Here is a 27,946-nt window from a genome sequence, read left to right as displayed (position 1 = left end):
TTATAATTGGAGAATTATAAAGTGAAATAATTCGATTTTAAGATTTTTTTTTGTTTATTACAAACCTTAAGTTATTACTTAAAAGTATATATCACTTATTAATTAGATTGATTTTTTTAAGTACATAATTATTTTTGATTTGTTTCGAACTGGACGGATTTAAAAATATTAGTTCGAGGCACTTTTTACGTATTTTGTCAATTTAATTGTTACTTAAGTATGATTATAAAACGCTTAATTATTTAAAATTGCATGATTAAGACTTATTAAGAGACGCTTAAAAATATATGTACAACTTTGGTTTTGTATAAAAAGGACTTAATCTAAACGAAACAATTTTTTTATATATATGTACAGTTCAAGAATATCATCAAGTATCACACTTTGATCTTTTTTGGGTTTCCTTTTAGAGATTTTTTTTAATTAACCGGATCTTTACCTACATACGTCAGTCGTTTCTTCAAAGAGGTACAAAAAGGCCTTTCGGAATGTTTCAAATAAATTAAAATTGTAATTAAAACTACTATATAAGTCTTTCTTCTGGAGGTGGTTTTAAAACGTGGTCTAATTCAACTCGGGGGTTACAAAATTCTTGGGCACTCGGGCTATAAGTACCTCTTGTAGCTCGTTTACTCCTTGCTATGTTCACGAGAACAACCAAACCAATTCCTAAACCAACAACAATTACCACCACAACGGGAATTACTATGAATAAAATGTTGACACCTGAATCTTCCTCTGCTTTCAAAGCCTATTAAAAAAAACATTAAAATTAACAAATTAATAAAGAATAAGGAATAAAATTTACCTGGACATCACTACAATTTTTTCCAGTCCAATCTGGTGGACATTTACATAAATAATCCGTTGAATTGGTACACATTGCTTCACAAGATCCGTGCGCACACGGATTATTCAAACAAGGATCGTCCAAGTTACAATATAACCCGCATTTTTGATTCTCGCACGTGCACCGATAACTTCCTGGGGTGTTTGTACATTTTCCTTGTCCGCAAGGATTCCATTGCGCATCGCACTCGTTAATATCAACTTCACAATTTAATCCAGTGTAACCTTTAAAAGCAAACAAAGACAAATGAATTATTTTTATAAAATAAACCGCAATGATCTAATCGGTCTAAATTCTTAAAGTTAAATCGTTATCTTATCGTTAAAGTATGCGTTAAAACTTTATTTTGAAATTAGTAACGTTATCTTTGTTTCGATATCATTTTAGCAATGCAATTTTTAATGTTGTTTGATGTGAGTTGTGTCATTCGTTTTGTATTAGGAAATCAAACGTGTGCTGCATATTGAAATAAATACATACCAGTTCTATCACATCCACATATATATTCGTTAACCAAATCCTTACACTCGCCATTATTTTGGCATGGAAAACTCGCACACTCATCGATGTTATATTCGCAATAATCTCCATCGTACCCCAACTCGCATTCGCATCGGGGCTGTAAACCGTTTACGTTGCAAAATCCGTTATTTTCGCACTTCTTCGCTTTGCAATAAGGCATATCGCACCGATCTCCTATTATCCCCGGCGGGCATAAACACGTAAAGTTATTACCCTTTTTGTTTTCATTTTTACAAGTTGCCCCGTCCGCGCAAGGGTGATCCAAGCAAGTTATCACTTTTTGTCGTTCGCAATTAATGCCGGTGAATTCATCCGTACATTCGCAGGAATAATTTCCGATTAGGTCGGTACAACTACCTCCGTGTAGGCATGGAGAAGATTCGCATTCGTCGATTTCGTTTTCACAACTAGAAAAGAATTAATTTAATTTTTTAACTGACAGTTTTTTAAATTTAAATGTCTAATTTCGTACTAGTGCCATCTTTTGTTGAGTAGTTGTGTCAAATAATATGTCAAAGAATACAACCATTCGAATTTGACAAATATTAATTTTAATTTATTATTTTATTAACTTATTATTTTAAGTTAATTCTAGATTTAGTTGTTCAACGTTAGATTGTTGTATATCGTTTTCTAAGCCGTCTTAAGGGATGTTCGGCCAAAAAATCGTTGTATTTAATTTTCACATTTGACAGTTTCTAACCTAACTTTTATTTTCATACTATCTCAGCTTAATGTAAAACCTTTTTATTTATTAACCTTTTTGTCATAAACCTGTTTTCACAGCCATGAAAGACGTATTTGTTTCTTAAAAAGGATCAATTCAGAATTTTTGTTTAATTATAAAGTTAAAAATGGCGATTATTTGACATTGGTTTGACAAGGTTATAAACTGTCATAACCTTTTTTATTTAAAAAAAATAAAAATATGTGCTATTCGGTATCAAATTAAAGCACTTTTGATTCTTATTAAGATCATTTCAATGTTCATCAAAAAACCGTTATATTTAATTTTGACATTTGACAGTTTCTAACCTAACTTTTTTACTTTTTAACCTAAATATGTGATATTCGGTATCAAATTAAAGCATTTATGATTACTTATTAAGACCATTTCAATATTTATCAAAAAATCGTTATATTTCTGCTAAACCTAAAATTAATAATAAATTCTAAAATACTTACTATAATCCATCATATCCATTCAAACAAACACAAGAATATTTTCCAATTTCATCTTTACAAGTAGCGTTATTTTTACATTGATTATCTTCGCATTCGTTGATATCAACGGAGCAATCATCTTCGGTGAAGCCCAACGGGCAATTACATTTATACAAAGTGAAAGGATCCGCGCAAGTTCCTCTGTTACAATCTTTATTGAAACATAATTTGCATCCAACGGAAGGGATTTGATTCGATGTTAAATTGAAATTTTTTACCGTTATATTCGGGAGGATTTCGTTGGGAAAAAAGGGTAAAAGATAATTGTTAATTCTGATTTCGCTCAGGCACCCTTTAAAGTAATCGTTGAGTTTATTTTTTGATATTCGAAATCCCCCATTTAATGTATCCAATTTGTTATCGTCGAGTTCGTCGCTTCCGTTATTGTTTTGGATTAAATTGGTGTAATCAAACAATTTAACATCACCAGTTCCTCCAATGTATAATTCACCTTTCACGAAAATTTCTGTGAAATTCCCCGCGTCGAAGTCGCTGAATGTAAAGTTGGGTGTGTCATCGGTAACTGATTCTTTAAATCCTCCTTTTAATGTTAAATCGTGTATCGTGAATAATAAGGTGATCCATTGCCCATCGTAGTGATCTTTTTTGAATTTATTGTGAGCTCGGCGACCCAACATCATACATTCAACCAAAATCTCGCCATTGTTCGTAAAAATTAAGAAATGATTCATTTCGTAATGAGCATAAAGGATTGTTCCCCAAGATCTTGACCGAAACGATAACTCAATGGTTTCAATCCAGCTTATATTTGTTAAAGTGTAGCCGTATTTTAACGGAGGTGTATCCCCAGCAAATGTTATATTTGTGATACATTCTAATCCTTCATCCAAATTTTTGCACTCAGAATCAAGAGGACATTGTTCTAATTTACAAAATTCGCGTTCTTTACAATCTTTTCCTTTAAATCCTCGCGGGCAAATACATTGATAATCGTTCCAAGTATTCAAACATTTTCCATCACCGCAAGGATTTAATAAACATTTATTATCGGATAAAACTCCAGGTAAAACTAACGATTCATCAAAAGAAACATTCCCAAACGACATTGGAATGTATAAATCTTGAACTTTTAATGGAAAGAATTCAACAACCATTATCTTTGAGCCGTTACTAATTTGCACATCTTGAATGATCCCTTTAAAATGAATCTCATTATGAGCTGTAATTGCAGCTGGTCCTGATGGTAAAATTTCGCTTTTTGCATTTGGATCGGTTGCTTGACGAACTGATCTTAAATTTGGTTGTTGACCACCTAAAAAATATAATTAAATTAATTTTTATTCCAAGTGCAAAATATTTCAGAAGAACAATTAAGAAGTGAATTGAAAGATTTAAAATTAGGGGAGGCTACAGGATGAAATTCTACTAGAAATAAATTTGGGCTAATGAATATTGAAATGATCTTTAATAATTTGATACCAAACATGTTATATTTGGGTTAAAAATAAAAAAGTTAGGTTAGAAACTGTCAAATGTCAAAATTAAATGTAACTATTTTTTGATAAATATTAAAATGATCTTAATAAGAATCAAAAATGTTTTCATTTGATACCAAACACGATATGTTTACGTTAAAAAATAAAAAAGTTAAGTTTTTAAAATTTTATCTTTAATGTTAAGAAAAAAAAAACAGCAAAAATGAAATATTTAAGGTAGCCCGTTTTACATTAAGCCGCGATACTATGGGCATATGGTGACGATGAAGACAATAGACAGATGAAAAGAATTTGACAATCCAAGATGGAAAAAGGGAGAAGGAAAGATTGGAAAAATGTTATTTCAACCAATCACAGTTAAACAGTACTAATAAAAAAGATTGAGCGATTTAATTTTTTAATAACCACTTACCTAAATATAAAATTTCAGCATCTAAATGACCAGTAGCTGAAATAGTTTTTCTAAAATACTCAGTTCCATTTAATTTTACTTGAACCAAAGTAACATTTCTTATAACTTCAATTAAGTGGTTATATCCGTTATCTAATTTAACCCCACCAACAATATAAGATTCGGCATTTCCATGAATTTCAATCCTAACCAATAACTCCCCGTTCTCTAATTCAGCGGCGATATAAGTTTCGCTTTGATCTCGTTTTTCGGAGCCGAGATAAAAAATTTGCCCGCTCGATTCCCTCGTTCTTATAAACATGCTTATGTCAACTATTGATCTAACGGCTCTTTTAGCATCTTTATCAACTTTAACTGTGACCAAAGAATTGGTTATATTTTCGTGACAAAAAGTTGCAGCCGTGTAATTATATTGGCAAATATGTCCCAAGTGAGGTCTTTCGCAAGTACAACTAAAATTTCTCCAATTATCGGTACATTGCCCTCCGGAATGACAAGGATTTGGTTTACATTGTGGCTCACGATGGCACCCAACATCAACATCGTGTAAAGTTATATTTGCTGTTTGTGACGTTGGAAGAACCCAAGCCGTGTTAACAATCACATCTTCAACACAACCAACTAAAGGTGGCTTATGAGTTAACGTTCTAAGTTCACTGGTGGTTCCCCCTATATAAGTCGAAGGAAAACTAGTTGCTGAAGCGTTATAATCGTTATAAGTAATCGGATAAATCGTTTGTTCGTCATTAGCGGATAAAATAATATGAGTCGTATTTATTGCAACAAACACTCTTTGCCAATTACTATTATTTAATCCAGATCCAATAAAAACCCCTTCCCATTTATTCAACAAACTCGAATGCAAATTCAATCTTCCTTTATTTAATTCCAAAATATAGTAAGTTTGGCCAATTCCAACCGCTAACAACCCATCGCTTAAAGTCGTTTTAAATCGAAATGAAATATCATAACCTTCATCTTTCGATGTATTCACAGTAATTAAAGTAGTTCCTGATAAAGACATGGTTGTTGTTGTTTCACAAGTGTCTCCATAAAACCCGGATTGACACGAACAATTAAAATGATGATCCATTTCGTTAATAACATATGGACGACAAGTACCTTTGTAATTACAAGAATCCTTTTTGCATCCAAGTAATAACACCGAACAATTTTTACCTCCGTAATCTGGGTTACAATCACAATAATAAGTGGCGCGTCCATCACGGCAAGTGCCGTGAACGCAAGGTTGATATTTATCACATTCATTTATATCAATATCACAATGTTTCCCTTCAAAACCATCGTTACATTCGCAAGTATAAAACCCAACTTGATCAATACATTTCCCGTAATGACATGGATTACTTTCACATTCATTTACATTTGTTTCGCATTTTAAACCGATAGTACCATTAACACACAAACAATCAAATCCAAAGGCTGATTGATAACTGAAAGGTTGTTGATAATTCGGAGGTAAACGTTCGTTGTAAGGAGATTGATATAAAGTTTGATTTGATCTTTCGATACATTCCCCACCGTTTTGGCATGGTTGGGATGCGCATTCATTAATATCGCTTTCACAATCTTTTCCTGTGTAACCCTCTCTACATTGACACGAATAATCTTTTATTAAATCGATACAAACGCCTTCGTTTACGCAAGGATTTGTTTTACAATCGTCGATGTTGTTTTCGCAGTGTTCGCCTTCGTACCCTGTATCAGTACAGTTACATTCGTATCTGTTTAAATGATCCACGCAAATCCCATCGTTTTGACAAGGTTGGGGCTAAAAAAAATTTAAATTACAAGAAATATAATATGATTGAAGAAATATGTATAAGCAAATGTAATTAAAAATTAAAATAGGATTCCACTACCAATTAGGGCATTAATAGTAAAAGTGAACATCAGAACTTTTTGGGAAAGAATTTTCGGGGGAATTTCTATTTTAAAGGATGTAATAAGTGTATTGGTAATATTTCTCACTGCTACCTCAATTTTTTTGGAAATTATCGTTTCCAGGATTGATGGATAAACTTCACAGTTATTTTTGGAGATCTATAACTGTGTTGTCGCTTTTCATTGTAATGAATTGATCTGAAGTAATCTGAGCACAAAGGGTATGGAAATTTCTTTCACAACCGTTCTTGCTCAATCGCCTTGTTGCGATCTTTAATATTTCTTATAACTAATTAAGGCACAATAATAATTATTACTAGTATGATTGAACTTACTTGACAATCGTCAATATCAGTTTCACATCGATGTCCAGTTCGACCGTCCTCACATTGACACTTAAAATCATTTATTAAATCGCTACACTTTGAATTGTACATACAAGGGTTCGGATCACATTCGTTTATATCAATTTCACAATTTTTACCTGTTAAATCAAATTGAAATCGTTTCTTTATTCCCTAACAAAAAGTTTGTAAAAAAAAAAAATACCTGTATATCCAGGAAGACAAACACAATCATAATTATTCACCCTATCGCGACAAGTTGCTGAATTTTTACACGGACTTGATAAACACTCATTTATGTCAAGGTTACATTTTTCACCACTATATCCAGGTTTACAATAACATTCAAATCCTCCTGGAATGTTTTTACAAATACCTTGTTCGCATGGTTGTCCCGTTTTACATTCGTCAATATCAATACAATTAGGCCCTAAAAAAATTTTTGTAATAAATCTTCATAATATTTTCGTGGTACAATTACCTGAGTACCCTTCAAGACATTCACAAGTATACCCTGAATACCCATGTTCCGTATTTGGCACACATTTCGCGTTTTCCTGACAATGACACGAATCATTTCTTTCAGTGTAACAATTTGGTTCATTACAGTCCTCGTCGTACTCTTCGCAAAAAGTTCCTTTAAAACCGGATTGGCAGTCGCAGAAACTTTCTCGTGTGCTACTATACATTTTACAAGTCCCGTTGTTCTTGCAATTGTTGTTCTCACAGTAAACGTATTGTTGTTCGCAAAAACGACCCATCCAAAACTCCGGGCATTCGCAAATATATCCCCCAAAAACCGAGTGGTTACACTTACCTCGATTTAAACATGGTGTCGTTGTACAATCTTCAATTCTTTTTTCGCAATAATCACCTAAAAATTTATTTATTAATTTATTTTTAAATTTCGTTTTAAAAAGTGTGAAAGATATTTTTTAGTAAAAGTAGATGGGTTATAATTAAGCGAAAAAGTGTGTTTAAAAAGAACCTTGATACCTGAGTGTTTTAGGTGATTAAAAGTTTTTTTTTGTGTCTTCGTTTACCTGTTGTCCCGGGTAAACAATAACATTTAAAGAGCGGTGCGTGATCTATGCAGACACCATCATTTAAACAGGGATAAACAAGGCACTCGTTGATGTTCACGTCGCAATTAATCCCTGTCCAGCCCCTGTTGCATGTGCAGTAGTAACCCGCAAGCTGTGAATTAATTGCTTTTAGAAAAAAAAATAAGGGGGCCCTCATTGGACACCAAAAAATGACATCAAAATTGACAACAAACATTCTTCAAGCGAAACATCATCGTTTAATTCTCTTTTTTCTTTGTTAATCATTTTTTAATTTCGTTTTACTCACAAAATCAATGCATTCCTTGTGATGTAAACAAGGTTGATCGCTACATCTCTTGCGACGTTCGCAATTGGGTCCAGTAAAACCTTCCGGACATTGACAATATGTTTTGTAGCAATAACTACATTTACCTTGTTTTTGTATTTATTTGGGTTTTAGAAGAATTGCGAAGAGTTAGAAACGTGTTAGTTGCGAAAAAGCGAAAAGAAAAAGCTCACGTTAGACATGCAAAACATGCATTATAAAAATAAATATTAAAACGAATTTACCTTCGAAATTTATGGGGCAGGAACAATTTACTGAAGTCGATGTCGTCCAACAAGTTCCTCCATTCTTACATATATTAACTGTACAATGTGGTTTACAATTTGGATATTCACCTAGTGCGAAATTAAATAAAATTAGTAAATTTCTATATATATTGTTATTAGTAAACAATCTTTTTAGCCCAAATCTAAAATAATAAACAAAAATTGAGGTTACGTTTGATTTAGACACAATCCGTTATTTAAATGTTTACGCTAAAAATAGAATGATAAAAGAAGATTATCGAAGAAAAACAACGTGAAAAAATTGCAGCCATTGTACGAGGATTTCCATTTTTTTTTGTTTGACAAAAAACATTACCTTAACCTTACTTTTTTATTGCCAACCTAAATTTACGCAATGATACCAATACACTTAACAGATTACACTTTAGGCTGTTGAAGATGCACCATCTGCACCAAAGACGTCATGCGTAACAACTTAAACTCTCCTACAGTTTATTAGTCATTTAAAATTTGGGCTAAAGAAAAAAATTAATAAAAATTACCTGTATATTCCGGTCTACAAATACAACGTCCATCATCAACACATAACCCAAATGGTTCACATCCGCATTGTAATTGTGCTTGTCTAAGACTAATTTCGCATTGCGTCCCTGTAAACCCCGATGGACACACACAAATATACCCATTTTCTTGATCGTTACAAACGCCTTGATTAAAACACGGCGATGAATCGCATTCGGAGATTCGTTGATCGCAATTTTTCCCATAATAACCCGAGGTGCACTGACAAAAATAGTCCCCGTAATTATCAAAACACTTTCCCCCATTCAAACAGGGCGCTTCTAAACACTCGTTAATATTTTTCTCGCAAAACTGCCCTTGATATCCAGTATTGGTACAATTACAAGTGAAACTATCAATGCCATCGTTACAAACTCCGTTATTTTTGCAAGGATTTTGTTGGCAATCATCCAAATTTACGCTACAATCTGCACCGGAAAAACCATCCAAACAAATACAACGCGTTGTGGTTCCATCGTTTTGACAAGTTCCGCCGTTTTTACACGGATTCGAACTACAAACCGGATCTAAACTGATTGGTGTTTCGCAGTATTTTCCGGTGAATTTAGGCGGACATTCACAATGGAAGTTAACCTTATCGTCGTTGTCGATGCAAGTTCCGCCGTTTAAACATGCGTGTGTCTCGCAGGGTTTTAGAACCCTTTCGCAATTTGTTCCGACGTAACCCGAATTACATATACATTTGTACGAGTTGTTTACTTCGATACATTGACCATGATCCATACAGGGTGCTAATAAACAAGCAGCTTTTGTTTCGTGAATACCACCTACAAGAAATCAATAATGTAAACAAGAATATAAAAGCTAGTAAAATCTTACAATCATCATTAATAGGACATAGTCCGAATCTAACTTCATGTGATTGAATGAAACTTTTATTAAACACAATCGAAGGTCCTTCCATTATACATCCATCATAGTGTTTACCGATGATTAAAACAGCACCGTCGTTATACAAACCGGGACTGTTTAAAAGTTCCGTTCGAAAAGTACTATTCGCTAATAATCTGTATTGATCGTCAATGTTTAAGGTTAAGTTACCCAAAACATAAAAAATATGGACATGGTGCCATTTATTATCCGAAAAATTTCCTTGCACTCTCTCAGTGAACTGTTTCCCCAAAGTTTTACCAGAAAATTTCAACCATCCCGTTGATGGTTCCAAAGATAATTCAATTACGTTGTCTTTATGGGTTTGAGAAAATAATTCACCACCTAACAAAAAACGTTGTTTTTAAAGTCCACTTAAAACCACTTCAAAAGTCTCGACTTACCCTCGCATGTTTTAAAACTGAGCCCTGTTTGTTTCTTCAAAGAAACGGTCGTTTGCAGTCTTATGTAAGTGGAGCCGTTGAAGTACGCTTCCGGTTGATTGGATGGCCCAATTATTTGTCCTAACGTTAAACTTGCCGTGAGAAACACGTAAAATAATACTGAAAAGAAAATGAAAAGCAAAAATTAGTTTCAAAAAATAATTCTCCATCTATTGATTTTAACTTCTACTAAAATTCGTTATTGAAGTTAGAAACGATTAATTAATTAGAATTATTACTTTAATTTTGAATTTATTGATATAATATTTTATACAGCTAAAATAACGTTTTTAAATTGAATTTTATATATTTAAAAATAAATAAAATTAAAAATTTTTATTGTCGTTATTAACTAACTTCACTTTATTTCGGATGTTGTCAAAAACGAAAATGTGAAAAAAAATTTAATGAAAATTTTAATAATTACATTAAATTTCTGCTAAATAACTTGGTAATTATTAAATAAAGTATGAAGAGAAATTTTTTAAACTTCGAAGCCCGGAAATTAAAAAAAGAAAAAGGTTTGTATGAAAGTATTAAATATTTTTTGTAGATATAACCTCAAAAATAACATTTTTTAATGTTAAAATAGAAGAAATGATTTCACTTTCTTCTTAGTTGTTTCTCACGTTATATATGTTTAGGAATGAAGACAACAACGGTTTCTTTAATTCCACGGCAGGTGAACGCGAATGAATGTAAGGTAATTGTGAACCGGAAGAATGCGTTTTAATGCAGGAAAAAGGAACAAAAAGAAGTTTGTGGGAGTCCAAGATTTTAAACTTATAATTTATACTAAAATCAAAATGAAGAAATTGTTTACCGTGTATCATAGTTGTCAGCAAAAAACAATTAACTATAAAAACACTGTTAACTTCTTGATGGTTCAATGAAAAATTGGGTTGCATCTAAAATAACAAACACCTGTTCAATTAAATTAGTGGTAACGAGATTAAGGTCTTTATGTAACCCTGAAATCGATGTTATTGTGAAACTAAACTTTTTTTTCAGATTGAGTTTTTGCATTTGAATTGATGTGGATTGAGGATTTTCAACGTCCTGATCTTGACCTAAATTGGCAGTACTTTAACTATGTTGTGCAAATTATGGTAGAGATCGTAACGGTGCAGCTTTGAATGCGCATAGCGGGATATTTTACACTTTTTAGACCAATTTTTTTTAATTTTCAATTTTCTTTAACTAATCCTTTTGGTTCATTCATATGTTTATTCATTCAACCGCAAAAAAACGATGACTAATACTACCTGAAAGACCAGTTTCTTAGGCAATAAGAGATTTATTCAAATTTTCCAAGCACAAAACCCATTTGGTATAAGAGGAGTTATTCGTTTCCAAGAAGGTCATAGGTCTTAGGTATTAGTCATCAACATCCCGGGATTAAACAAAACTTTCTAACGGTTTTCTTGTTGATGAGGACAAAGATTCCGGTTTACGATAACAAACACCCGGTGCCACTAAATTTAATAATCTACGAATTCCTCTTATACAACTTTTATAATATAAAAATCGCACGTAGGAAAGTTGAGGCCGAACACGAGTTTTCTCTTTTGATATGAATACTAATCAATCACGCGAATTGTTTCGTACGTATAGAATCGATTAGTTTCAAATGTATTTGTTTGAAGAAGACAATAAAACGTTAATTTATCTCTCCGCTTACCTGTTTGTGGTATCAATTTGAACAGGTGGGTTTTAAAACGATTCATTGTTAACACTTATACAAATAAAAACTAACTTAAGACACAAAATTGTACACTAACACGATATATTCGGACGCCACAAACACAATACGAACATTTTATTGTAAAATCAACATGTTTTTTTAACGTTACAAGATCAGCACCTCAACTGAAACTGACATATTTACTTCTTCTTTTGGCAGGAGTAAACTGTTTGTTGCGCCATCTAAAAAATAATAGCGGAACTAAAAAATTTAATTTTTTTTGAAAATCTATATTTTTAATATAAAAAATATTTAAGGATCTTCATAATCCAAATCATAACTTAAATCATTAAATTGTTTTAAATTTCCTTTTGATTTCACCATCATTTTAGTTTTTTGCAATGAATAATTCCCCAACCAATATTCCCAAATTATGCCTTTATAATATTCGTTTGTTATCGGGGTTTTATAATAAATCCCATTTAAATTTGCTTCGAAACAGCTATTAAACCACCATCCACTTCCGTAAGATAAAGCGCAAGGGCAACAAATAGGAGCATCGTCATTCTTCATATCGAACGTACTAAACTTTGAGTTATTATGAGAAGAAAATGAGTCGGAAGCAGTTCCGTTATAACCAGAAATGATCAATCGGTAGTTATCATCTTCATTTGCAACTTTAAAGGTGTCATATTCAGCCCAAACTAGAATCCCGTTAAAATTTATTAATTCAATTCGTAATGTTAGGTTATTTAGGTGTGATAATTGGTGAAGAAAGTCATTGCCAATCCAAAATTCCGCGATTTCGTTGCCGAAACCATGTTTGTAATCGTCCCAAGATCGGTTAAAATTTTCTTGGTGAATAGTTGAAAATCTTTTTTGAATTACCAACCAACCTTGTTCGCACAATCTTTTTTCTTTAATTAAATCTGTTAAGTTTGTTGAGAATGAAATTATAGCGGAAATATTTTTAACTGCTCCACAAAGTGTATAATCAAAGTTTTCGGGGTTTAATACAGATTTTTCTTCTGGTTCTTCGTTAAACAATGTTATGTTTTCTTTGTTTCTTTCTAATGAGCAATTTCTAATAATAATACTTTTTATGATTTCAGTATTATTTTCAATGCTGTTTAAAACATTTTCAAAAATCCCTTTTTTAAACGTAGCTTCCGAGTCTTCCGGAACCAAATCATCCTTTTCACTGAATTTATCAAAAATAACATCAACCTTCGATGAAATATCTCTTAAAATATCATCATCCTTTAATTTATTGCACGTGTCGTTTCTTCGAAAACTATTTAGATGTATTTTATCGATCTTTTTATCAACTTGTTTTACCGTTGTTAAAATTCCTCGTGCTGCGAATTCTTCAAATAGTGATTTATCTTCTCTTTTATCTTTTAAATTCTTATTTAACTCGTTTATTGATTCTTCAATTCCGTTGATTTTTGAGGAAATTTCATCGATTTTAAATGGAATCGGATTTAAAAGATTGTTTAATTTTAAATCTAAATCATCTATTTTTTCTTGTGCCCTAAAAAAAATAATCTGCTATCAGCGTTTATAATATAAGGGATATTAAATTTTGTTTAAATTAAATTATTGAATTTTTTTTTATAAAATTAATAAATAAGTAATAAAAGTTGTTTAAATAAATTCTCGAATATTACTTGCTTATAATATCTAATTTTCTATCAACAGTAGATAATTGGTCATTCCAGGCTGAAACATGCAATTGAAAAGTGTCCCAAACGTGTGCTCTTTCTTGTAAATTTTTGATGTTCGTATCAATCGATGTAAGAAGTGTATGTAGTGAAATAAATGAATATTCATCAAATACTTTGGTTTTATCATCTAAAACAGCACATAACATATTAATAAAATACATTATTGTTATTTTAATACTTACTTAATTGAAAAACAGCTTTTTTAATTTCACGAATATCTCTCATTAAAGAATCTGTTGGTGTTGGAGGAACACAAAAGCATTTTTCAGTAATAACACCAAAAAATAATGCGATAAAATAAATCATGTTCATCACACAGCTTTTAAATGGTAAATGAAGGAAAACGATACAGAAAGCAGCAAGGAGCGAGGCTAAAATTAGAACTTAAAGGAGACATCTGTTTTTATTCATTATGAAGAAGATAAAAAAGTATTAAAGGTATGTACAGAGCGAGATGTAATATAAATAAATGTCAAGGTCCTAAAAATGCTCAAAATTTGTTTTTATTTCCGATATAATGTAATAAATTTATTATAAAATAATTATTTCCAAACAATATCAACAATCCAAGGATTAAAATAATCAACTTTCGTATAAACTCCAGGAATATTTTCCAACCCACATCCTTTTCCAAACGATGTAACACCAATAATTTCATATAGTTTCGGGCTGTCATTTATCTCAACCTGTAAAGGACCCCCAGAATCACCTTGGCAAGTATCTTTTTGTTCCCCTTCGCCACCCCCAGCACATAATTGCGAATTTACATCAACACCTCTTTCAAGTTTTCTTTGCGGCCCAAAGGTTATGTTGCACTTATCGTAAGAATACATGACTAAATCAACTTTTTGAAGAACATCACTAGCTGTTCCACCAAATTCTGTATTTCCCCATCCGGTTGCAATAAAATTGGAATTAGAATTTTCTTTAGATTGAATACATGCTGGCCGAACGTATTTTGTGAAAGAAACGGGGTGTTCTAATTCGATTAAACCAATATCGTTGTAATGGGATTCATCGGAATTGTAATCTGGGTGAAAGTATCTTTGAATAATTTTAATTTGTTGAGATTTAGCATCATCCGATGTTGATTTTATGTTCAAATCTCCTAATCTTGCAAAGGTTACATCTCCGCTTAAATAGAAATTTAATGTAAATTAGTTAAAAATTGAATTTAAAACTTACAGTGATGGTGTGTATAAACAATGAGCAGCTGTTAACACGAATTTATCACTAATTAAACTCCCCCCGCATTTCCATTCAATGTTTTCTTCAGTTCCAAATCCGAGAAGTGACTTTAAAAATTATAAAATTATAAATAATAATTTAGAATTAAGTTTTATTACCATGTGGGGAAATTCTTTATTCAAAGAAGGAGTTCCCCCGATTAAAAACGTTTGAATAAGTCGGGGTGTTGCTGTTTCAACTTGATTCTCAACCTCAACAGCGATTTTTTTGTATTCTTCGCATTCTAAAAATTGATTATTAATCGAAGCGAAAATAAAATTAATTAATTCCAATTTTGAAATACTTTCAAAAATAATTTTATCTAAATCTTCATTAATTTCGGATTCATTTCTAATTTCCGTTTCAATTTCAGTTTTGTTATCGGATTTTGGACAACAAACCAAATTATTTTCAAATTTATGTCTCGGACCACAAAATCCTCCGCATCGTTTCCGATAAATATTAAATGGAACTTCCGGGCATAGATGAAAAGGCAAACAAACTCCAATGTCACCACTTGGTAAAGGACATTGCTGATTAATTCTAGATGAATGACCTTTTTAAAAAAAGATTTTTTACAATGTGTTAATTGCTAATGTAAATAAATTTGGTTAAGAAAAATTACCTCGATGGTGATGGTGATGGTGTTGCGGTTCCGTGAAATCCAACAGAGCAAAAAATAACACGGCAAAAAACGTTAGAAGCTGATTCATGGTCGCAAGGTCCACTTTTGTTAGCCGAAAATTCGAATGAATCGAGTTTCGGTGAGAGAGGTCATTTTATAACCACCTCAATTTGTACTTCCACCCATTTTTTTCAAATCCTGCCTCTTCAATATATCTGCTTCTCTTTCCATTCTACGGATGATACTTTTACTTTCTCACTTCGTGTTTCTATTCTCAAAATTCATTTTGAAAGCAGCTTGTCCAGATTCATCGAAAGGAATGTTGATGAGAGCCGAAGGTCATGAAATTGAACCACATGATTATGGACCTCATTGTAAATGAAAAGGATCATGCCCTTATAGCCACAGTAATTACTTTGCAAGATGGAACTGGAATCGAAATGAAGCATATGTTACAAATGAGACAATGTTACAATGAGCATGATGACACTACTAGGGATAATAATAAATCAGTAAAATTTATTATATATTTATTATTAAAATATTTTTACATATTATATAATAAATTAAAGTTTATTTGGGTGTTCTTGTAAACCTAAAGCAAGATATTCTGGTTTTTTAGTGAAATATTCCCCAAGACGTTGTTGAGCGTACCTAAAAACGATAAAAACAGTTTATTAATGTAAATAAATCAAGATAATTACTTTAAAAAGTCGAAATCAATGTAGGAATGTTCGGCTTGTATTAAACACCAAATTCCCCAAAATAAATGAGCGGCCAAAGCGAATTTATTAACTAGTATGTATAACTCTTCAATATCACATTCTGTAACTATTTTATCATTAAATTCTTCTAGGTATGTTTTTAACCAATCATATTGAAGTTGTTTATTTGGATAATAAGAATAATCAACGTTGTCAACGCCTATTAAAAGAAAATATTTATGAATTTTTTGCTTATTAAAGGTGTTAAAGTTAAATAATTCACCAGCGAATTCCGCAAAATGATTTCCGATATCGTAAGCTTGATAATTAAATCCTGCGTATTCAAAGTCGATAAAGGTGACGTTATTTGATTTTTCCGTGTAAATAACATTACCCAGAAGCAAATCGTTATGTGCAAAAACAACTAATGGTTCATTTTGACTCAAGTAGTGTTTTAAAAACTCCTTTTCTTTCTGCAAATCAACCTTTTTGGGGAGATTAAGTTCTAGAAAGCGTTTCTGTTTTCTTGGATCCGTAAAATCATGCGGAACCAAATCCAAAAACCTTTGCATTTTATTCCAAAGACACGGCGTACACTTTTTTGGATTAATATCATTTTTTACTTTATGCATTCTGGCCATTCTCCTTGCTACTAATTTATAAATTTCCGGTTTGATAACCGTTTTTGAGGATAACGTGATTCCTGGTACGAATTGGTAGGCTAAACCGTTATGGAATGTTGCGTATAATTGTGGTGCTAAAGATAGTTTGTTTAACAATAAAATATTTCTAAAAATTAAAAATAAATACATTAAAAAACGTTAAAGTTAAAAAATGATTTAAATACCTAGTTTCCGCTTTTCGATCAATCAACAAATCGGTTTTATTGCCGTAAATCCTCACCAAAACGGTTTCTTCTTCATTTTCACCTTCTACGTTACATCCAATAAGTTTATTTGTAATTCCATCTGTCAACAACTTTAGTTAAATATTCAAATTAAAAGAGATTTGATTACAAAATTGATTTTATGTTGAATTTCCCGCGTTTTTTTATTTTAGTTACTTAATTGTCCGCCAACTGTCAAAATTGACGTTTTATAAATTTAAGTGTCACAATAGAAAACATTTATCGAATTTTAACCAAAACAGTATATTTTTAGAGGAAAATGTAAGTAATTTGTTGTAAACCATAAATTATTAAAAAAATTCAAGGTTGAAACGTTTTAAAATCGGCTTAAAACGATTCTGAAACTTCTTTGTTCGAGAATTAAATGCACATGCAATACACGAGTCGTAGTAATTTTCTTTCAACGGTTAATTCGTTACAGCTACATACGCACGATTTATTTCCAAAAAAAACATTCTAAATAACTCACCTTGTATTTAATTTTTTCTACGGGCCAGTTTGGTCGGATTTTTTCCAAAATTTCCTTTACGCCGTCAAAGATGTTATTTTCTTCGATTAATGCACTCCAATAATATACAACCAATCAGAGTAACGATCGTTTAAAATTTCGACCAATAACGTGAATTTCTAAGTGGATAAAAGTTACCTAGGTTTTTCAACTGAATAAATCACACGTGATATTTTATAACTGATTAAAACGCGACTACCATATATATACTTTTGCTTACGTCACATTTTTGACAACTATAATTAAGTCAAAAATAGTTAATAAATAATTAAAAATTGTTGATAAATTGTGCAATTGTCGTGTATTAATCTCCCTAAAATACGCTCGAGCTTGATTTTAAATCAGGATAATTTTATTTTTAATTCACTCAAGTTTTGTTACCCTTTGGAAATAACTCTCAATCAAAATCAAAAGATAAAATCGCTCCAGCTAAAGCTGTCGCGATTTTATCATGCTTTTGATTTCGAGTTATTTCCATGGTAACAAAACTTTCGTGTAAAAATAAAATTATCCGATTAAAAGTCAAGCTCTTGTGTATTTACCCCCGATTAAAACGTCGATTTTTGGTATTGTTTCATCGACTTTCATCATTTAAATTAAGTTTTATTTATCCCCTTTTACACTATAATACAAAATTCGTCATTTATAACAAATATTAAGCAAGAATCCACGCGAAAAGTAAACAAATAATTTTTTTTTTGTAAACCGAGATAAATACGTTTAAATGACGTGTTTTATTATTGCAAAATAGATTAAAAGATAGGAATTTAGGAACAAAGAACTCACCAAAAAATGGTTTTTATGCTTTTTTAACCACGTGTTTTAATGTATTTAAAGGTATGATCGACTTGAAACGCGTATCTACACGAAAACGACGAAAACCATTTCTGGGAGAATGTGTTGGAGTCCTGGAGGTGTTTTGGTGGGGTCGACCGTGTCTTATAGTGCGCGCAGGTCATAAGCTATCGATGTTTTTCCCCCAAACCAAACTCTTACAATGTTAGAAAATCCGTATATTTGTGGTGTTTAAAGATATCTTCTAGTTTAAAGGTTATTTTTACTTTGTAGATTATTTTATCAAATAAACTTTTATTCAATTTATAAACTTAAACATTAATCGTAACAAAATGATTTTAACCAAAATTAAAAATGATGTTAAACAAAAACTTAACGCTTATTTAACTAAAATATTTCAATTTAAATTAAATTAGTTTGGTATCATATTTCACCATTTTAGTGACGTAGTAGTGTGGTGCTTCAAAAGGTTCTAAAAAGAATGAATATTAAATAATTAAAGAAAATGTTAAAAAATAATTTACCGTAGTCATCAAAAAGTGTTGGAGGAAATAATTTACTACTTGTATGATAAAAAGTAGTTTCAGTAGTATCTTTTCTAATCGATGAAGTAAATTTGATGTGTAAATTAGTGGGTTCTTTTCTAAAATTTCAAAAAATATTAATCCAAAAATGTTGATAATTAACCTACAAAAATGGTCTGGGCAAAGATGGGTTACAAAATTAAAAATACATACATGTATTTAAGAAAATTCTTGTCCAAGCTACATCCTATCTCAAATAGAGGGTTATTTGAGGTAACCTTAATTTCCTGCTTTAATAATTTATGTTTGATATTTGCATTTAAACTTGATAAACTAGAAAATTTTAAACTCAAAGCTAACACATCACAGGCCACATGCATCGACATTAATGCTTGGTATTTTTTTAAAGCATCAACAAATGGCAGAAAGGTCTCATCTAAATTACATTCAATGTTGGAGTTCGTGTTGAGTTTCATGACAGCAAATCTCGAAGTTAATTTTGAATCTTTACTATTCATATCTTTTATGGAATTTTCCCATAATTGTTTAATCTCGTATTCTCTTAAACAATTAGAACGTATTAAAACGCAAGAATAATCCCTTTTCAATTTTTCAAATCCACAATCAATTAATAACTTTAATGATAGAATCGGAGTTAAAGTTGGCATTCCTAATTTCCCCTTTGATGATATTTCACTTAGGATTTTTTTAATCATACTCGATTCTAAATCTGAAAACTAAATTAACAACGTTTTTAAAACGATTAAAGGTGTTTTTTATATAATTATTAAAACTTACATGAAATGGACAAGCCCTATAAATTGCAGAGACAAAACCTTCTAATAAACTTTGAAATGTGAGTTGTAACTCTTCCACAGTTTCACATTGAATAAAAAGATTCCATACAATATCCGTTATGTAAGTTTCGTTATTACGTAAATTTTCAAAATTTAAATTGTCTTCTGATTTAGTTATGGGACACGATTTTGAAAAAATTGTTCCAAAATCATGAAGTATCTCGGCATGGGGTTTCGATGATTCATTTAATGTAACACTAAGAATATCAGAATTAAATTTTGTTATTAGATTAATTAAAAATTTTAGGTGGTTCAACTCTTTAAAGTATTGATTTAGCACCGATCCTTCATGACCAATAACTGTTTTAATTGTCTAATAATAAAGAAATAAATTTTAAATTAAAATAAATAATTGATTTTAAAGTTTTATATGTACCAAGTTAATTGAATCAACCCAGTCTGGAATATCATAATGAAAAGATGACCACTCAACGTTACAAGTGATTGATGCAGAACAACGTGATTTTAATGACAATGATTTTGCGGAGCCATACAAATTATGAGTACTTTTAATTAAAACCGATGTTTTTAACTAAAAAAACGAATTTAATCTATAATATATTAAATAAAAAAATGGAGAAACAAACCTGCGAATCAACCGATGGGCTAAATTCTTTTAAATGTTCATTTTGTAAATACATCATCCTCTCATTTCCTTCACTCATCCCACAACAATCCAAAATAAATACTTGCGATCTAATGAAATTAGTTTTGGTTTGCTTTGCTCCTTGTAGAACAATTTTTTTCTTATTTTTTCCATCACATAATGCATAAATGTTCAAATTGAATTCGCCTCGCATTAATTCAGAATTTACGCTACCTCTAAATAATAAAAAAAAAATTAGTAAGAATATTCATTATGTACAATTAAGTAATCTTACAAAATTGTAGCCCTATCTAAACCTCCGAAAGAGAGTTCTTCTGGTAGCCACGTATCTTCATAATCAATTGAGGATATATTCAAGCTAGCATCGCCAGCACTTAAATCCACTTCTAGTGGATTTCCTGTTAAGTCTAAAGAATTATCATCCTCTTCATTTCGTGGTGAACCACATGGTTCCATCTGCGGATCAATTTTTTTATAAATTAACAGAACGTCACCTTCTTCTAAAGTTAATTCTCTTAAGTAGCTAGGTTGTGATAGCTTAGATTTTTCATATTTTTCATTAGAAGTTGCAAACATTTTTATACGTAAAGCTAACGACTTTAAAAACTTTTTTATGATAAAGGAAGTAAGAAACCGGTCTAGAGTTTGAAATTATTTTAACGGTGACAGTTTGGGGAGAAACGAAAACCTTAAAAAGTTTAAAGTTACTGAATTAAACAAATTTAAAATTAATTTTATAAGCTTTATTAATATTTCGATTTATTTACAATGAGTATTTTTGTATCGAGTAATGAGTTATTACAAATGACCAAAAAAGTTAGAAATATTTTTAAATGACGAAAGAAAATAAGAAGATAGTTGGCGCTGCTTCTCTATATATATCTGTTGTGTGGTTGTCAAGGTAGATGGCAGCATCTTTTCCGATTTTTATTTATGTCGTAAATGATTATTAAATAATTATTAAATTAATTAAATAAACAGTGTTAACACAATTAAAATTAAATTATGATGAGTTATGAATAAATTTAAAAAATATAAATTTTCTTTTTATATATTTACGGTTGGTATCCCTAGACGTCATAATTTTATAATTAATCCCGGTCGGATTTCCTTATATAGAAAATTGAAGAAGAAATTGCATTTTTCTTAAAGAAAAGTTAATAAAATGGCACAAATTTCGGCAACCGAAGCTCCAAACATGCAACAAATCGATTTAATGTCACTTTCTATCCAACAATTGCAAACGTTAAAGTCTCAATTGGATGCGGTAATTTCCTAACCTAAAAATTCGATTTTATATTTTCTATTTTTATTTTTTAGGAAATTAACTTCTTCACGGAATCAGTCGGACAGTTAAAAACAACCTTGAACAAATTTCACACATCAAAAGAATGTTTGGATACAATAAACCCAAATATGAATGATCGAAATGTTTTAGTGCCGTTAACTAGTTCGTTATATGTACCGGGGAAGTTAGTTAATTGTGACGAAGTTATGATTGATATTGGAACGAGATATTATGTTAAAATGGTGAGGGTATAAACATTTTGATTTATTCTTATCATTGTATTTATTTTGTTGTTTTTTTTTAGGCTAGTGGCCAAGCCACGGATTATTTCGTTAGAAAAATAGATTTCGTTACTAAGCAAAACGGCAAAATTCAACAACTTTCGAAAGAAAAACAAGCTATAAGACAAGCTATTTTGGAAGTTATAGAGATTAAACTTCAACAAGCACAAAGACAATCTTAATTTAAGTTTAAATTAAACTTCATCTTGAACATGTTAAAATTAATCATTAAAACGAGTAATTTGGTTGTATAAGAAATTATTTTATTGCGCTTTTTATTTACAAATTTGTCTTAAAATCTCACATTATATCTTATAATAATAATAATAACACCGATTTTGAATTTTTGTTTGATTCTTGAATTAAACTATGCATTTATTTAAAATTGTTTTTGGTGTGTTATTTTCATAAATCGAGTTTGATATGTACAGAGAAAATATTAAGTTATTTTTTGATTACATTATTTTTGGTATACCTCTCCAATTTCTAACTAAATATTTACATCAATCACAATCAGTTAATATTTATTAATTTACTTTTAAATATATTTAGAATATCCTTAACCAACAGCCAAATTTATTTATTTCTTTATGTTTAAAGAGGTTTACTAAAAAAGTTATCCAGGTAAAATTTTCATAAAAATACCATTCCCAAACGGACGATATACACCAAGTTAATGAATAATTGTATTTTTTTGGCGCTTCCTTTAGAAGCGTAAGCTGGTTTTAATGTGCGTTTGTCTGCTTCAACGTCGAATCGGTATGTTGCATTAAATCCGGTTGCATCTAAACGGTCATTTGACTGGAAAGTCACGCGAAAGAAATTCCGATCCGATTTTACATCGAATTCCTGCAAATTTCCGCAATGTCTCGGGTATAAACGATCCCGCGTTATGAAGTTGGAAAATTCCACGTAATCTGAAGCAGAAATTGCTTCACAACTAAAATAAAAAAAAATATTATCAATTACATCATAATAAAATGAAACTCACGGTAAAACCCCTTCCACATCAAAATAATTAAAATGCAAAAAAACTTTTTCTTGCGGAGTTCCCCCAAATAAATAATGACACTCTGTGTTTCGAGGATAAGGTCCTGGATAATTCGGACTATGAAAATATCCCGATTTTGATTTACTGCTGTTAAACATGAAAGCGCAATCGTATTTTTCATGAAGATATTGTTCCCCCGTTTTTATTCCGAAATCTATAATTTGTAACAAAAAAATTCTTTTTAAATCAAAAAAGTTTTTATATCAACTCACTTACTTTCCGTAAAACTATACATAGCTTTAAACCCTTTAGCATGCCTGTTAGAGCTTTGAAATCCACGCAATTCTAATTTCATTTTCGGCCCATTTGACATGATCGGTTTAGGAATTTTATTTCCACAAAAATGATCAATTTGTTCCATTTTACCGTCGCTTTGAACGAAAGCCACTAAAGAATCTTGATTATCACAGCTTAAAAAGATTTTAAAATTTTCATTTAATTACATTCTTTAAGCATTTCCTTACTCTTTGAGTTCCTCCATTGTCTGATACAAACTAAAATCTTGAAAGATCACTTGAATCCTTTCCCTACCTTTCCCGACGAACTCGTATTTGCAGTTCGCTTTTGAGGGGTACGGGCCGGGGTAAGAAGGGCTGGAAAACGTGCCCGCCTTTGTAATGTCGCTCGTGAAGATCGCGTCACAGTTTGAAGCTGCAAAACACATACAAAGTCGCGATATTAACAGCACAGGTTTGAAGGGAAAGTTTTCAACAAAAGCTCGTCCCTATTGAAAAAGAAGAAATACAAACAAGGGAGAAAAACTTTTCTTTTATTTTCGGTACATCAAGCTTATGAATGAAACCTAACGCTTCAGGCGTTTAGATAATAAAGAGAAGTAAAAAAAAGTTCTGAAAGCTTAACAAGGAGGTGATTTTTTTAGTGTTTTAGTATTAATAATTAGGTTATAAAGAACAATATATTTATTATTGATTAATAGATTAGTGTCTCTTATAATGGCTAAACCTGAATGTTGTTAAACATATGCTGTTTACAAAATTATGTACAATTACAAAAGTGAATGGAAAAAAATTACTTTTAATACGATTTTCGTTATAAAACTATATTACAACTTCCTAATATTCAAGTTGAAGTAGCAGAAAGGTTATAGGACTGTTTTGGTTCAAGACTTCTGCAGTTCGGAACTTTCAGCTTAAAAACGACGAAAAATGTTGTAGGCGTTTAATGAATTTACATTTCTTTTTTAAAAAGGAGTTGTGTAGAAGATATTTTCATAGTTTTTATATTTTTTATCTATTTAAAAATAATAATAAAAAAAGATGGTTTTATATCTTGGCAAACGACACATTGGTGGTTTGAATTTTCGTGTTTTGGGTTAGGTACATCGTGCCAAAGAACGTTAACCGGATAGGTTTTATGGTTGAGACGCGGCTGAAATTTCCGGAAACACGGAAAGAGTTATGGCACGCACACGTGGGGCATCCGTAGCCCTTCAGCTCGCTCTACTCGTCCTCGTTGCGACACGACGCAATCAGATTATCTAGAATTCTCTTTTGTACTCGAAAGTTGAAAAGCTCCCAGTGTTGGAAAGCTCAAAACGATTACAATTGCTTGCATCTCTTTGTACGCGAATTTAAAATAACCCTTTTATTCTTTGACACGGTTTATTAGATCAACTTTAACGGTAGTGGCGGTAGAAATTGAGCGTTTACTTTAAAAATTGAATCAAAAACCTGTTTGGAAGCAATTTTCTGAACGGAAGCGTTAATTTCCACTTTTCGATCGAAATTCTCTTCGATTTCCTCGACCATCTCTTGCCGAGGTAAGTAAATTTTTATTAAAAAAAGGATTAAAAAAACTTGATTGTTTGATGAAATACACAGTTTCACGACAACAAAGAGAAAATTTCCTTTTTGAACTTAATTTATCGATTGTTTAACCGGAAACTTTCGTTTCTCGTTTTATTCGTTTTAAAATACATTCTTTATAATAAACGACCCCAAATCGATGGAATCATTAAATTCAATTCATTGTAAAAAAATGGAATAAGTTTGATTGTGGTTTCGATGTCGTTAACATTGGCCGCGTATTCTGTGATTTATACCAAAAAGGGTGGGTTTTTGGGGAGGTCGAGGGGTCACACGTTGTTGTTATGCAAAACGCGTTCGATGGCAGTTTGAATATTTCGATGACGATACGAAATTGGGGAAAGGGATGGCCAATTACAACTTACGGGGTGAATATCGGGTCCCCGATCGCGTAAATTTTCTATATTACGATCGGGAACTGAGGGTGGAGACGCTCAACTTTCGCAATTTGAACTCGAGATGACTCGTGGAGAGAGAGGGCGAGGTGTGTGTGCGAGTGCGTGAAAAATGCAGGAGCAATTCAAAGTTGTATCTCCGAGGAGTGATACATTCCTAGAGTGGAAATGGAAAATGTCTAAGGAAAAATGTAAATCTTGGTTTTAACGAGAATGTTGTATCATACAAATTAATTATGATTTAGAATTATGATTTGGAATTATAATTTCCGGCGCATCCACCAAAATAAAAAAAATTGACTCAAACATACCACATAAACTTAAATGTTTTATTTACCCCACTAAAGCACTAAATTCAACGAAATTGTTGCTTTACGGCATCCACCGACAGTTTCTCGAGATGTACTGTCTAGAGAAATTAAGCACGCGACCTTAACGCGTCTCTGCGGGATCCCCAAAGATATATTTTAATTATACAACCACCCACGGTTAAAACGAACCACCCCCGAAGAAGAACACGGAAACCGTTTTAAACCGACGTCATATTTTAATTTTAAACCTTCACATCGTTTAGTTGTGACGTCGCGTTAAAACTTTAACCAACTTTCTAAATCCACCTTAAAAGTGTTTAAAAACAAAATTGTTATTAATTTAGTTATTTTTTACCTTTTCCACCGCGTTCCCTTATATCCAAAGCATCTCTTGCGAAAACTTCACAAAATAACAGCAACGCGCAAATAAATATTAACATTTTTCGTTTTTTTTTGTAAAAAAAAATACTTTTTTACGTTTGATTAATTTGATTTCAAAAATGGCTAAATCGAATAAAACTCGATAAAACACAACAACAACAAAACTCGGAAGCTTGTTAGCGCAGCTTCCTCAACTCTTAGGATGAAATGTGTGGGACGAACGTTTGGTTCGTTTCTGGGGTGTTCAACGGGAGGAAGGAAAGGGAAGGGGGTTCATGCGCTTAGAGGCGCCCTCGACTCCTGGGAGTTCGTTTTGAAACGGCGTTAGCGGCCGTAACGTTTTGTTTTTGCTGTGTTTTGGAGGCGTTAGGATTATGCTTTGGTCGGGGGCTGTGATGTTTTGTTGGCCAAAAGTTACCGGTAACCGTTTCGTTGAGGGCGGTTTGTAACTTAATCCCCCGACTTTACTCCTTCTAACGTTTAATATACACCCAAGATATTTAGCAATGTTAGTAGAAGGAATAATAGGAATTACGAATTAGGTTGGGTTAGGTTCAGATTGTGTTTATATATAATTAAGAGATTTGTAGAAATTTCAAAACCAATTAATCTTGGTGTTGAATCAGAGATATAAAGCTGACCAACAGGAAGGGATAGCACCCTCTGTAGGGTGGTGTAAACTTGCTTTGCTTAGAAATTTTTTCTTTATCATTCCTTCTAAGTGCCGCCACGTTGGGGTGTTGTTGGAATAATCTACCAATCTTCTCTAATTGGTTGTTCTTAATTTCTTAAATTGGAAAAAGACAAAATTTGTCTTTAATAAATTCTTTTCTATAATAAATAAGTTCTTTACAGTGCAAAAAAGACGGTAAAAATGCCGAAACAACACAGTTTTTTTTTAAATTTATTTGTGTCTAGGTCCGAATTGAAACAATTTTAAAAACAAACTTGGCTCGGTTCCGAATTCGCCTCTAATTAGATCGCGACTGGACAACTTGTACAGTTTCAAGGGGGCGGGTTTTCCCCTAAACTCGAAGTAACCGTACACCCCTTTTCAACGCTGCCCAACCGTTTCGTGTTGCTTTTATTACTCGAAGAGGACTAATTTAATTACTTACTCTACATGGTTTCCAACCCCCTTACATTCTTCCCATAATAGAAATATAATACCATTTTATATTTAAGAACCCCTTTAATTAATTTTTTTAATAAATGTTTAGGTATTTTAATATTTGATCGGTTAATTTCGAAAGTTAAACCGAAAAAAAAAGTTTTTTTTGTTTGTTTATTATTTTGGTAGTCAATTTTGGTGGTAACATGTTTTATTCCAGTAATGCGATGTAACGTGGAGTCCCGGAGTTGAGGGCGTGTAAATCAAGTTTGCATATTTTAACAGTTTTGAGAGGTTAGTACATAATTGAGCGGTGCCCGGGGGGCGACGTGAACCGGCTCGTTCGCAATTTTCACAAACCTCACACTCGCGAAAGAGAGGAGGATAGAGGATCTCCCTTTCGGATTAGCTGCGATAAGGTCCTTTACGTGATAATTTAAGGTTTTCGGGTGACCCGAAATCTAGTCGAGTGGGCATAATTTACCTGCGAAGTGTCCAAAACGACGTTGTTACGTTCCAGCCACACGAGAACGATATGTTACACTTAAATGTCGATTTTTAGGTTTAAAAATCGATTGTGATGTAACGATTCATTTTTTTTTAATTCTTACCTTCATCATTTCTCGGCGAAAGAAAATTCCATCACCGCCCGAAATAGAGTTGAAATTTCATTAGGGTTCATTCGATAGCCCTTCTCTCTCATGTTATCCATGTTTTTCATTTTAAACTTTTCAACGCAGAGGTAATTCCTATTTAAAACACACAATAAATGTTTATATTTCCACAAAAATGTTTTTGAAAATTTCATTTCAACAATAGACCATTGTTTACTGAGGACCCGCATCGGATACCGGAAACGATGGCCAAAACGACGCCCCGTTGCGTCGTTTCTATGCGGACGTTGCAAAT

At 31.8% G+C, this 27,946-nt stretch overlaps 7 protein-coding genes across 9 annotated transcripts; 1 reads left to right on the top strand and 6 right to left on the bottom strand.

The window, feature by feature from the left end:
* Positions 1-30: 30 nt before the first annotated feature.
* On the bottom strand, positions 31-12,122 carry LOC111428539 (cell polarity complex component crumbs). Of its 3 annotated transcripts, none has more exons than XM_071199296.1 (13): positions 12,045-12,122; positions 10,190-10,348; positions 9,735-10,130; positions 8,876-9,682; positions 8,331-8,441; positions 7,196-7,588; positions 6,920-7,144; positions 6,706-6,854; positions 4,466-6,257; positions 2,558-3,869; positions 1,331-1,779; positions 809-1,074; positions 31-751 (listed from the first exon to the last, which is right to left on the bottom strand). In XM_071199296.1, the coding sequence occupies exons 3-13, from the start codon at positions 9,817-9,819 to the stop codon at positions 524-526; spliced, it is 5,817 nt and encodes a 1,938-aa protein (XP_071055397.1). In that variant the 5' UTR covers positions 9,820-10,130; positions 10,190-10,348; positions 12,045-12,122; the 3' UTR covers positions 31-523. The 3 variants fall into 3 exon arrangements, with proteins under 3 accessions (XP_071055397.1, XP_022919867.2, XP_022919866.2); XM_023064099.2 differs by having other exon boundaries at positions 11,910-12,100; XM_023064098.2 differs by lacking the exon at positions 12,045-12,122 and adding an exon at positions 11,052-11,903.
* Positions 11,998-14,073, bottom strand: LOC111428543 (fibroleukin-like). Its single transcript, XM_023064110.2, has 3 exons — positions 13,822-14,073; positions 13,583-13,766; positions 11,998-13,446 (listed from the first exon to the last, which is right to left on the bottom strand). The coding sequence occupies exons 1-3, from the start codon at positions 13,949-13,951 to the stop codon at positions 12,225-12,227; spliced, it is 1,536 nt and encodes a 511-aa protein (XP_022919878.2). The 5' UTR covers positions 13,952-14,073; the 3' UTR covers positions 11,998-12,224.
* A 51-nt stretch (positions 14,074-14,124) lies between these two features.
* Positions 14,125-15,931, bottom strand: LOC111428289 (venom protease-like). Its single transcript, XM_023063752.2, has 5 exons — positions 15,492-15,931; positions 15,171-15,422; positions 14,986-15,110; positions 14,825-14,934; positions 14,125-14,773 (listed from the first exon to the last, which is right to left on the bottom strand). The coding sequence occupies exons 1-5, from the start codon at positions 15,577-15,579 to the stop codon at positions 14,182-14,184; spliced, it is 1,167 nt and encodes a 388-aa protein (XP_022919520.1). The 5' UTR covers positions 15,580-15,931; the 3' UTR covers positions 14,125-14,181.
* Positions 15,932-16,004: 73 nt separating this feature from the next.
* Positions 16,005-18,198, bottom strand: LOC111428290 (ethanolamine kinase-like). The gene is made up of 7 exons (XM_071199364.1): positions 18,153-18,198; positions 17,749-17,761; positions 17,572-17,665; positions 17,043-17,173; positions 16,479-16,984; positions 16,196-16,415; positions 16,005-16,145 (listed from the first exon to the last, which is right to left on the bottom strand). Exons 1-7 carry the CDS (start codon positions 18,196-18,198, stop codon positions 16,058-16,060), a joined length of 1,098 nt encoding a protein of 365 aa, XP_071055465.1. The 3' UTR covers positions 16,005-16,057.
* On the bottom strand, positions 18,156-21,056 carry LOC111428288 (zwilch kinetochore protein). Its single transcript, XM_023063751.2, has 8 exons — positions 20,668-21,056; positions 20,374-20,608; positions 20,163-20,318; positions 19,728-20,099; positions 19,143-19,666; positions 18,930-19,048; positions 18,397-18,877; positions 18,156-18,232 (listed from the first exon to the last, which is right to left on the bottom strand). The coding sequence occupies exons 1-7, from the start codon at positions 20,967-20,969 to the stop codon at positions 18,813-18,815; spliced, it is 1,773 nt and encodes a 590-aa protein (XP_022919519.2). The 5' UTR covers positions 20,970-21,056; the 3' UTR covers positions 18,156-18,232; positions 18,397-18,812.
* A 410-nt stretch (positions 21,057-21,466) lies between these two features.
* Positions 21,467-22,305, top strand: LOC111428293 (prefoldin 5). The gene is made up of 3 exons (XM_023063755.2): positions 21,467-21,660; positions 21,714-21,923; positions 21,986-22,305. Exons 1-3 carry the CDS (start codon positions 21,559-21,561, stop codon positions 22,142-22,144), a joined length of 471 nt encoding a protein of 156 aa, XP_022919523.1. The 5' UTR covers positions 21,467-21,558; the 3' UTR covers positions 22,145-22,305.
* Positions 22,204-26,461, bottom strand: LOC111428292 (suppressor of lurcher protein 1-like). The gene is made up of 5 exons (XM_023063754.2): positions 25,901-26,461; positions 23,478-23,664; positions 23,230-23,423; positions 22,954-23,167; positions 22,204-22,902 (listed from the first exon to the last, which is right to left on the bottom strand). The coding sequence occupies exons 1-5, from the start codon at positions 25,983-25,985 to the stop codon at positions 22,596-22,598; spliced, it is 987 nt and encodes a 328-aa protein (XP_022919522.1). The 5' UTR covers positions 25,986-26,461; the 3' UTR covers positions 22,204-22,595.
* Positions 26,462-27,946: the final 1,485 nt, after the last annotated feature.

This window comes from Onthophagus taurus, chromosome 10 (assembly GCF_036711975.1).
Source record: "Onthophagus taurus isolate NC chromosome 10, IU_Otau_3.0, whole genome shotgun sequence".
NCBI classification, from domain to species: Eukaryota; Metazoa; Arthropoda; class Insecta; order Coleoptera; family Scarabaeidae; genus Onthophagus; species Onthophagus taurus.
This window is presented reverse-complemented; position numbering and strand designations above follow the sequence as displayed.

What these genes read in the sequence shown, in the direction of transcription:
- LOC111428292 (XM_023063754.2), bottom strand. Translation starts at nt 25,985, where the DNA reads ATGTTAATATTTATTTGCGCGTTGCTGTTATTTTGTGAAGTTTTCGCA. An exon ending in ACAATGGAGGAACTCAAAGA is followed by an intron (nt 23,424 to 23,477) that starts GTAAGGAAATGC and finishes AATCTTTTTAAG; the next exon opens with CTGTGATAATCAAGATTCTT. An exon ending in GATGTGGAAGGGGTTTTACC is followed by an intron (nt 22,903 to 22,953) that starts GTGAGTTTCATT and finishes TTTTTATTTTAG; the next exon opens with TTGTGAAGCAATTTCTGCTT.
- LOC111428288 (XM_023063751.2), bottom strand. Translation starts at nt 20,969, where the DNA reads ATGTTTGCAACTTCTAATGAAAAATATGAAAAATCTAAGCTATCACAA. An exon ending in GGGTTGATTCAATTAACTTG is followed by an intron (nt 20,100 to 20,162) that starts GTACATATAAAA and finishes CTTTATTATTAG; the next exon opens with ACAATTAAAACAGTTATTGG. An exon ending in AACACTTTTTGATGACTACG is followed by an intron (nt 18,878 to 18,929) that starts GTAAATTATTTT and finishes CATTCTTTTTAG; the next exon opens with AACCTTTTGAAGCACCACAC.
- LOC111428543 (XM_023064110.2), bottom strand. Translation starts at nt 13,951, where the DNA reads ATGAACATGATTTATTTTATCGCATTATTTTTTGGTGTTATTACTGAA. An exon ending in AAAAGCTGTTTTTCAATTAA is followed by an intron (nt 13,767 to 13,821) that starts GTAAGTATTAAA and finishes GTGCTGTTTTAG; the next exon opens with ATGATAAAACCAAAGTATTT. An exon ending in AAATTAGATATTATAAGCAA is followed by an intron (nt 13,447 to 13,582) that starts GTAATATTCGAG and finishes TATTTTTTTTAG; the next exon opens with GGCACAAGAAAAAATAGATG.
- LOC111428293 (XM_023063755.2), top strand. Translation starts at nt 21,559, where the DNA reads ATGGCACAAATTTCGGCAACCGAAGCTCCAAACATGCAACAAATCGAT. An exon ending in TAAAGTCTCAATTGGATGCG is followed by an intron (nt 21,661 to 21,713) that starts GTAATTTCCTAA and finishes TTTATTTTTTAG; the next exon opens with GAAATTAACTTCTTCACGGA. An exon ending in CGAGATATTATGTTAAAATG is followed by an intron (nt 21,924 to 21,985) that starts GTGAGGGTATAA and finishes GTTTTTTTTTAG; the next exon opens with GCTAGTGGCCAAGCCACGGA.
- LOC111428289 (XM_023063752.2), bottom strand. Translation starts at nt 15,579, where the DNA reads ATGAATCAGCTTCTAACGTTTTTTGCCGTGTTATTTTTTGCTCTGTTG. An exon ending in CCATCACCATCACCATCGAG is followed by an intron (nt 15,423 to 15,491) that starts GTAATTTTTCTT and finishes TTTTTTAAAAAG; the next exon opens with GTCATTCATCTAGAATTAAT. An exon ending in AGATAAAATTATTTTTGAAA is followed by an intron (nt 15,111 to 15,170) that starts GTATTTCAAAAT and finishes ATCAATTTTTAG; the next exon opens with AATGCGAAGAATACAAAAAA.
- LOC111428539 (XM_023064098.2), bottom strand. Translation starts at nt 11,136, where the DNA reads ATGCAACCCAATTTTTCATTGAACCATCAAGAAGTTAACAGTGTTTTT. An exon ending in ATGTCTTGAAGGGTACTCAG is followed by an intron (nt 7,145 to 7,195) that starts GTAATTGTACCA and finishes AAATTTTTTTAG; the next exon opens with GGCCTAATTGTATTGATATT. An exon ending in ATGTGGATGTGATAGAACTG is followed by an intron (nt 1,075 to 1,330) that starts GTATGTATTTAT and finishes TTGCTTTTAAAG; the next exon opens with GTTACACTGGATTAAATTGT.
- LOC111428290 (XM_071199364.1), bottom strand. Translation starts at nt 18,198, where the DNA reads ATGAAAGTCGATGAAACAATACCAAAAATCGACGTTTTAATCGGGG. An exon ending in TAGAAAAAATTAAATACAAG is followed by an intron (nt 17,174 to 17,571) that starts GTGAGTTATTTA and finishes ATTTAACTAAAG; the next exon opens with TTGTTGACAGATGGAATTAC. An exon ending in TCATTTTGCGGAATTCGCTG is followed by an intron (nt 16,416 to 16,478) that starts GTGAATTATTTA and finishes TTCTTTTAATAG; the next exon opens with GCGTTGACAACGTTGATTAT.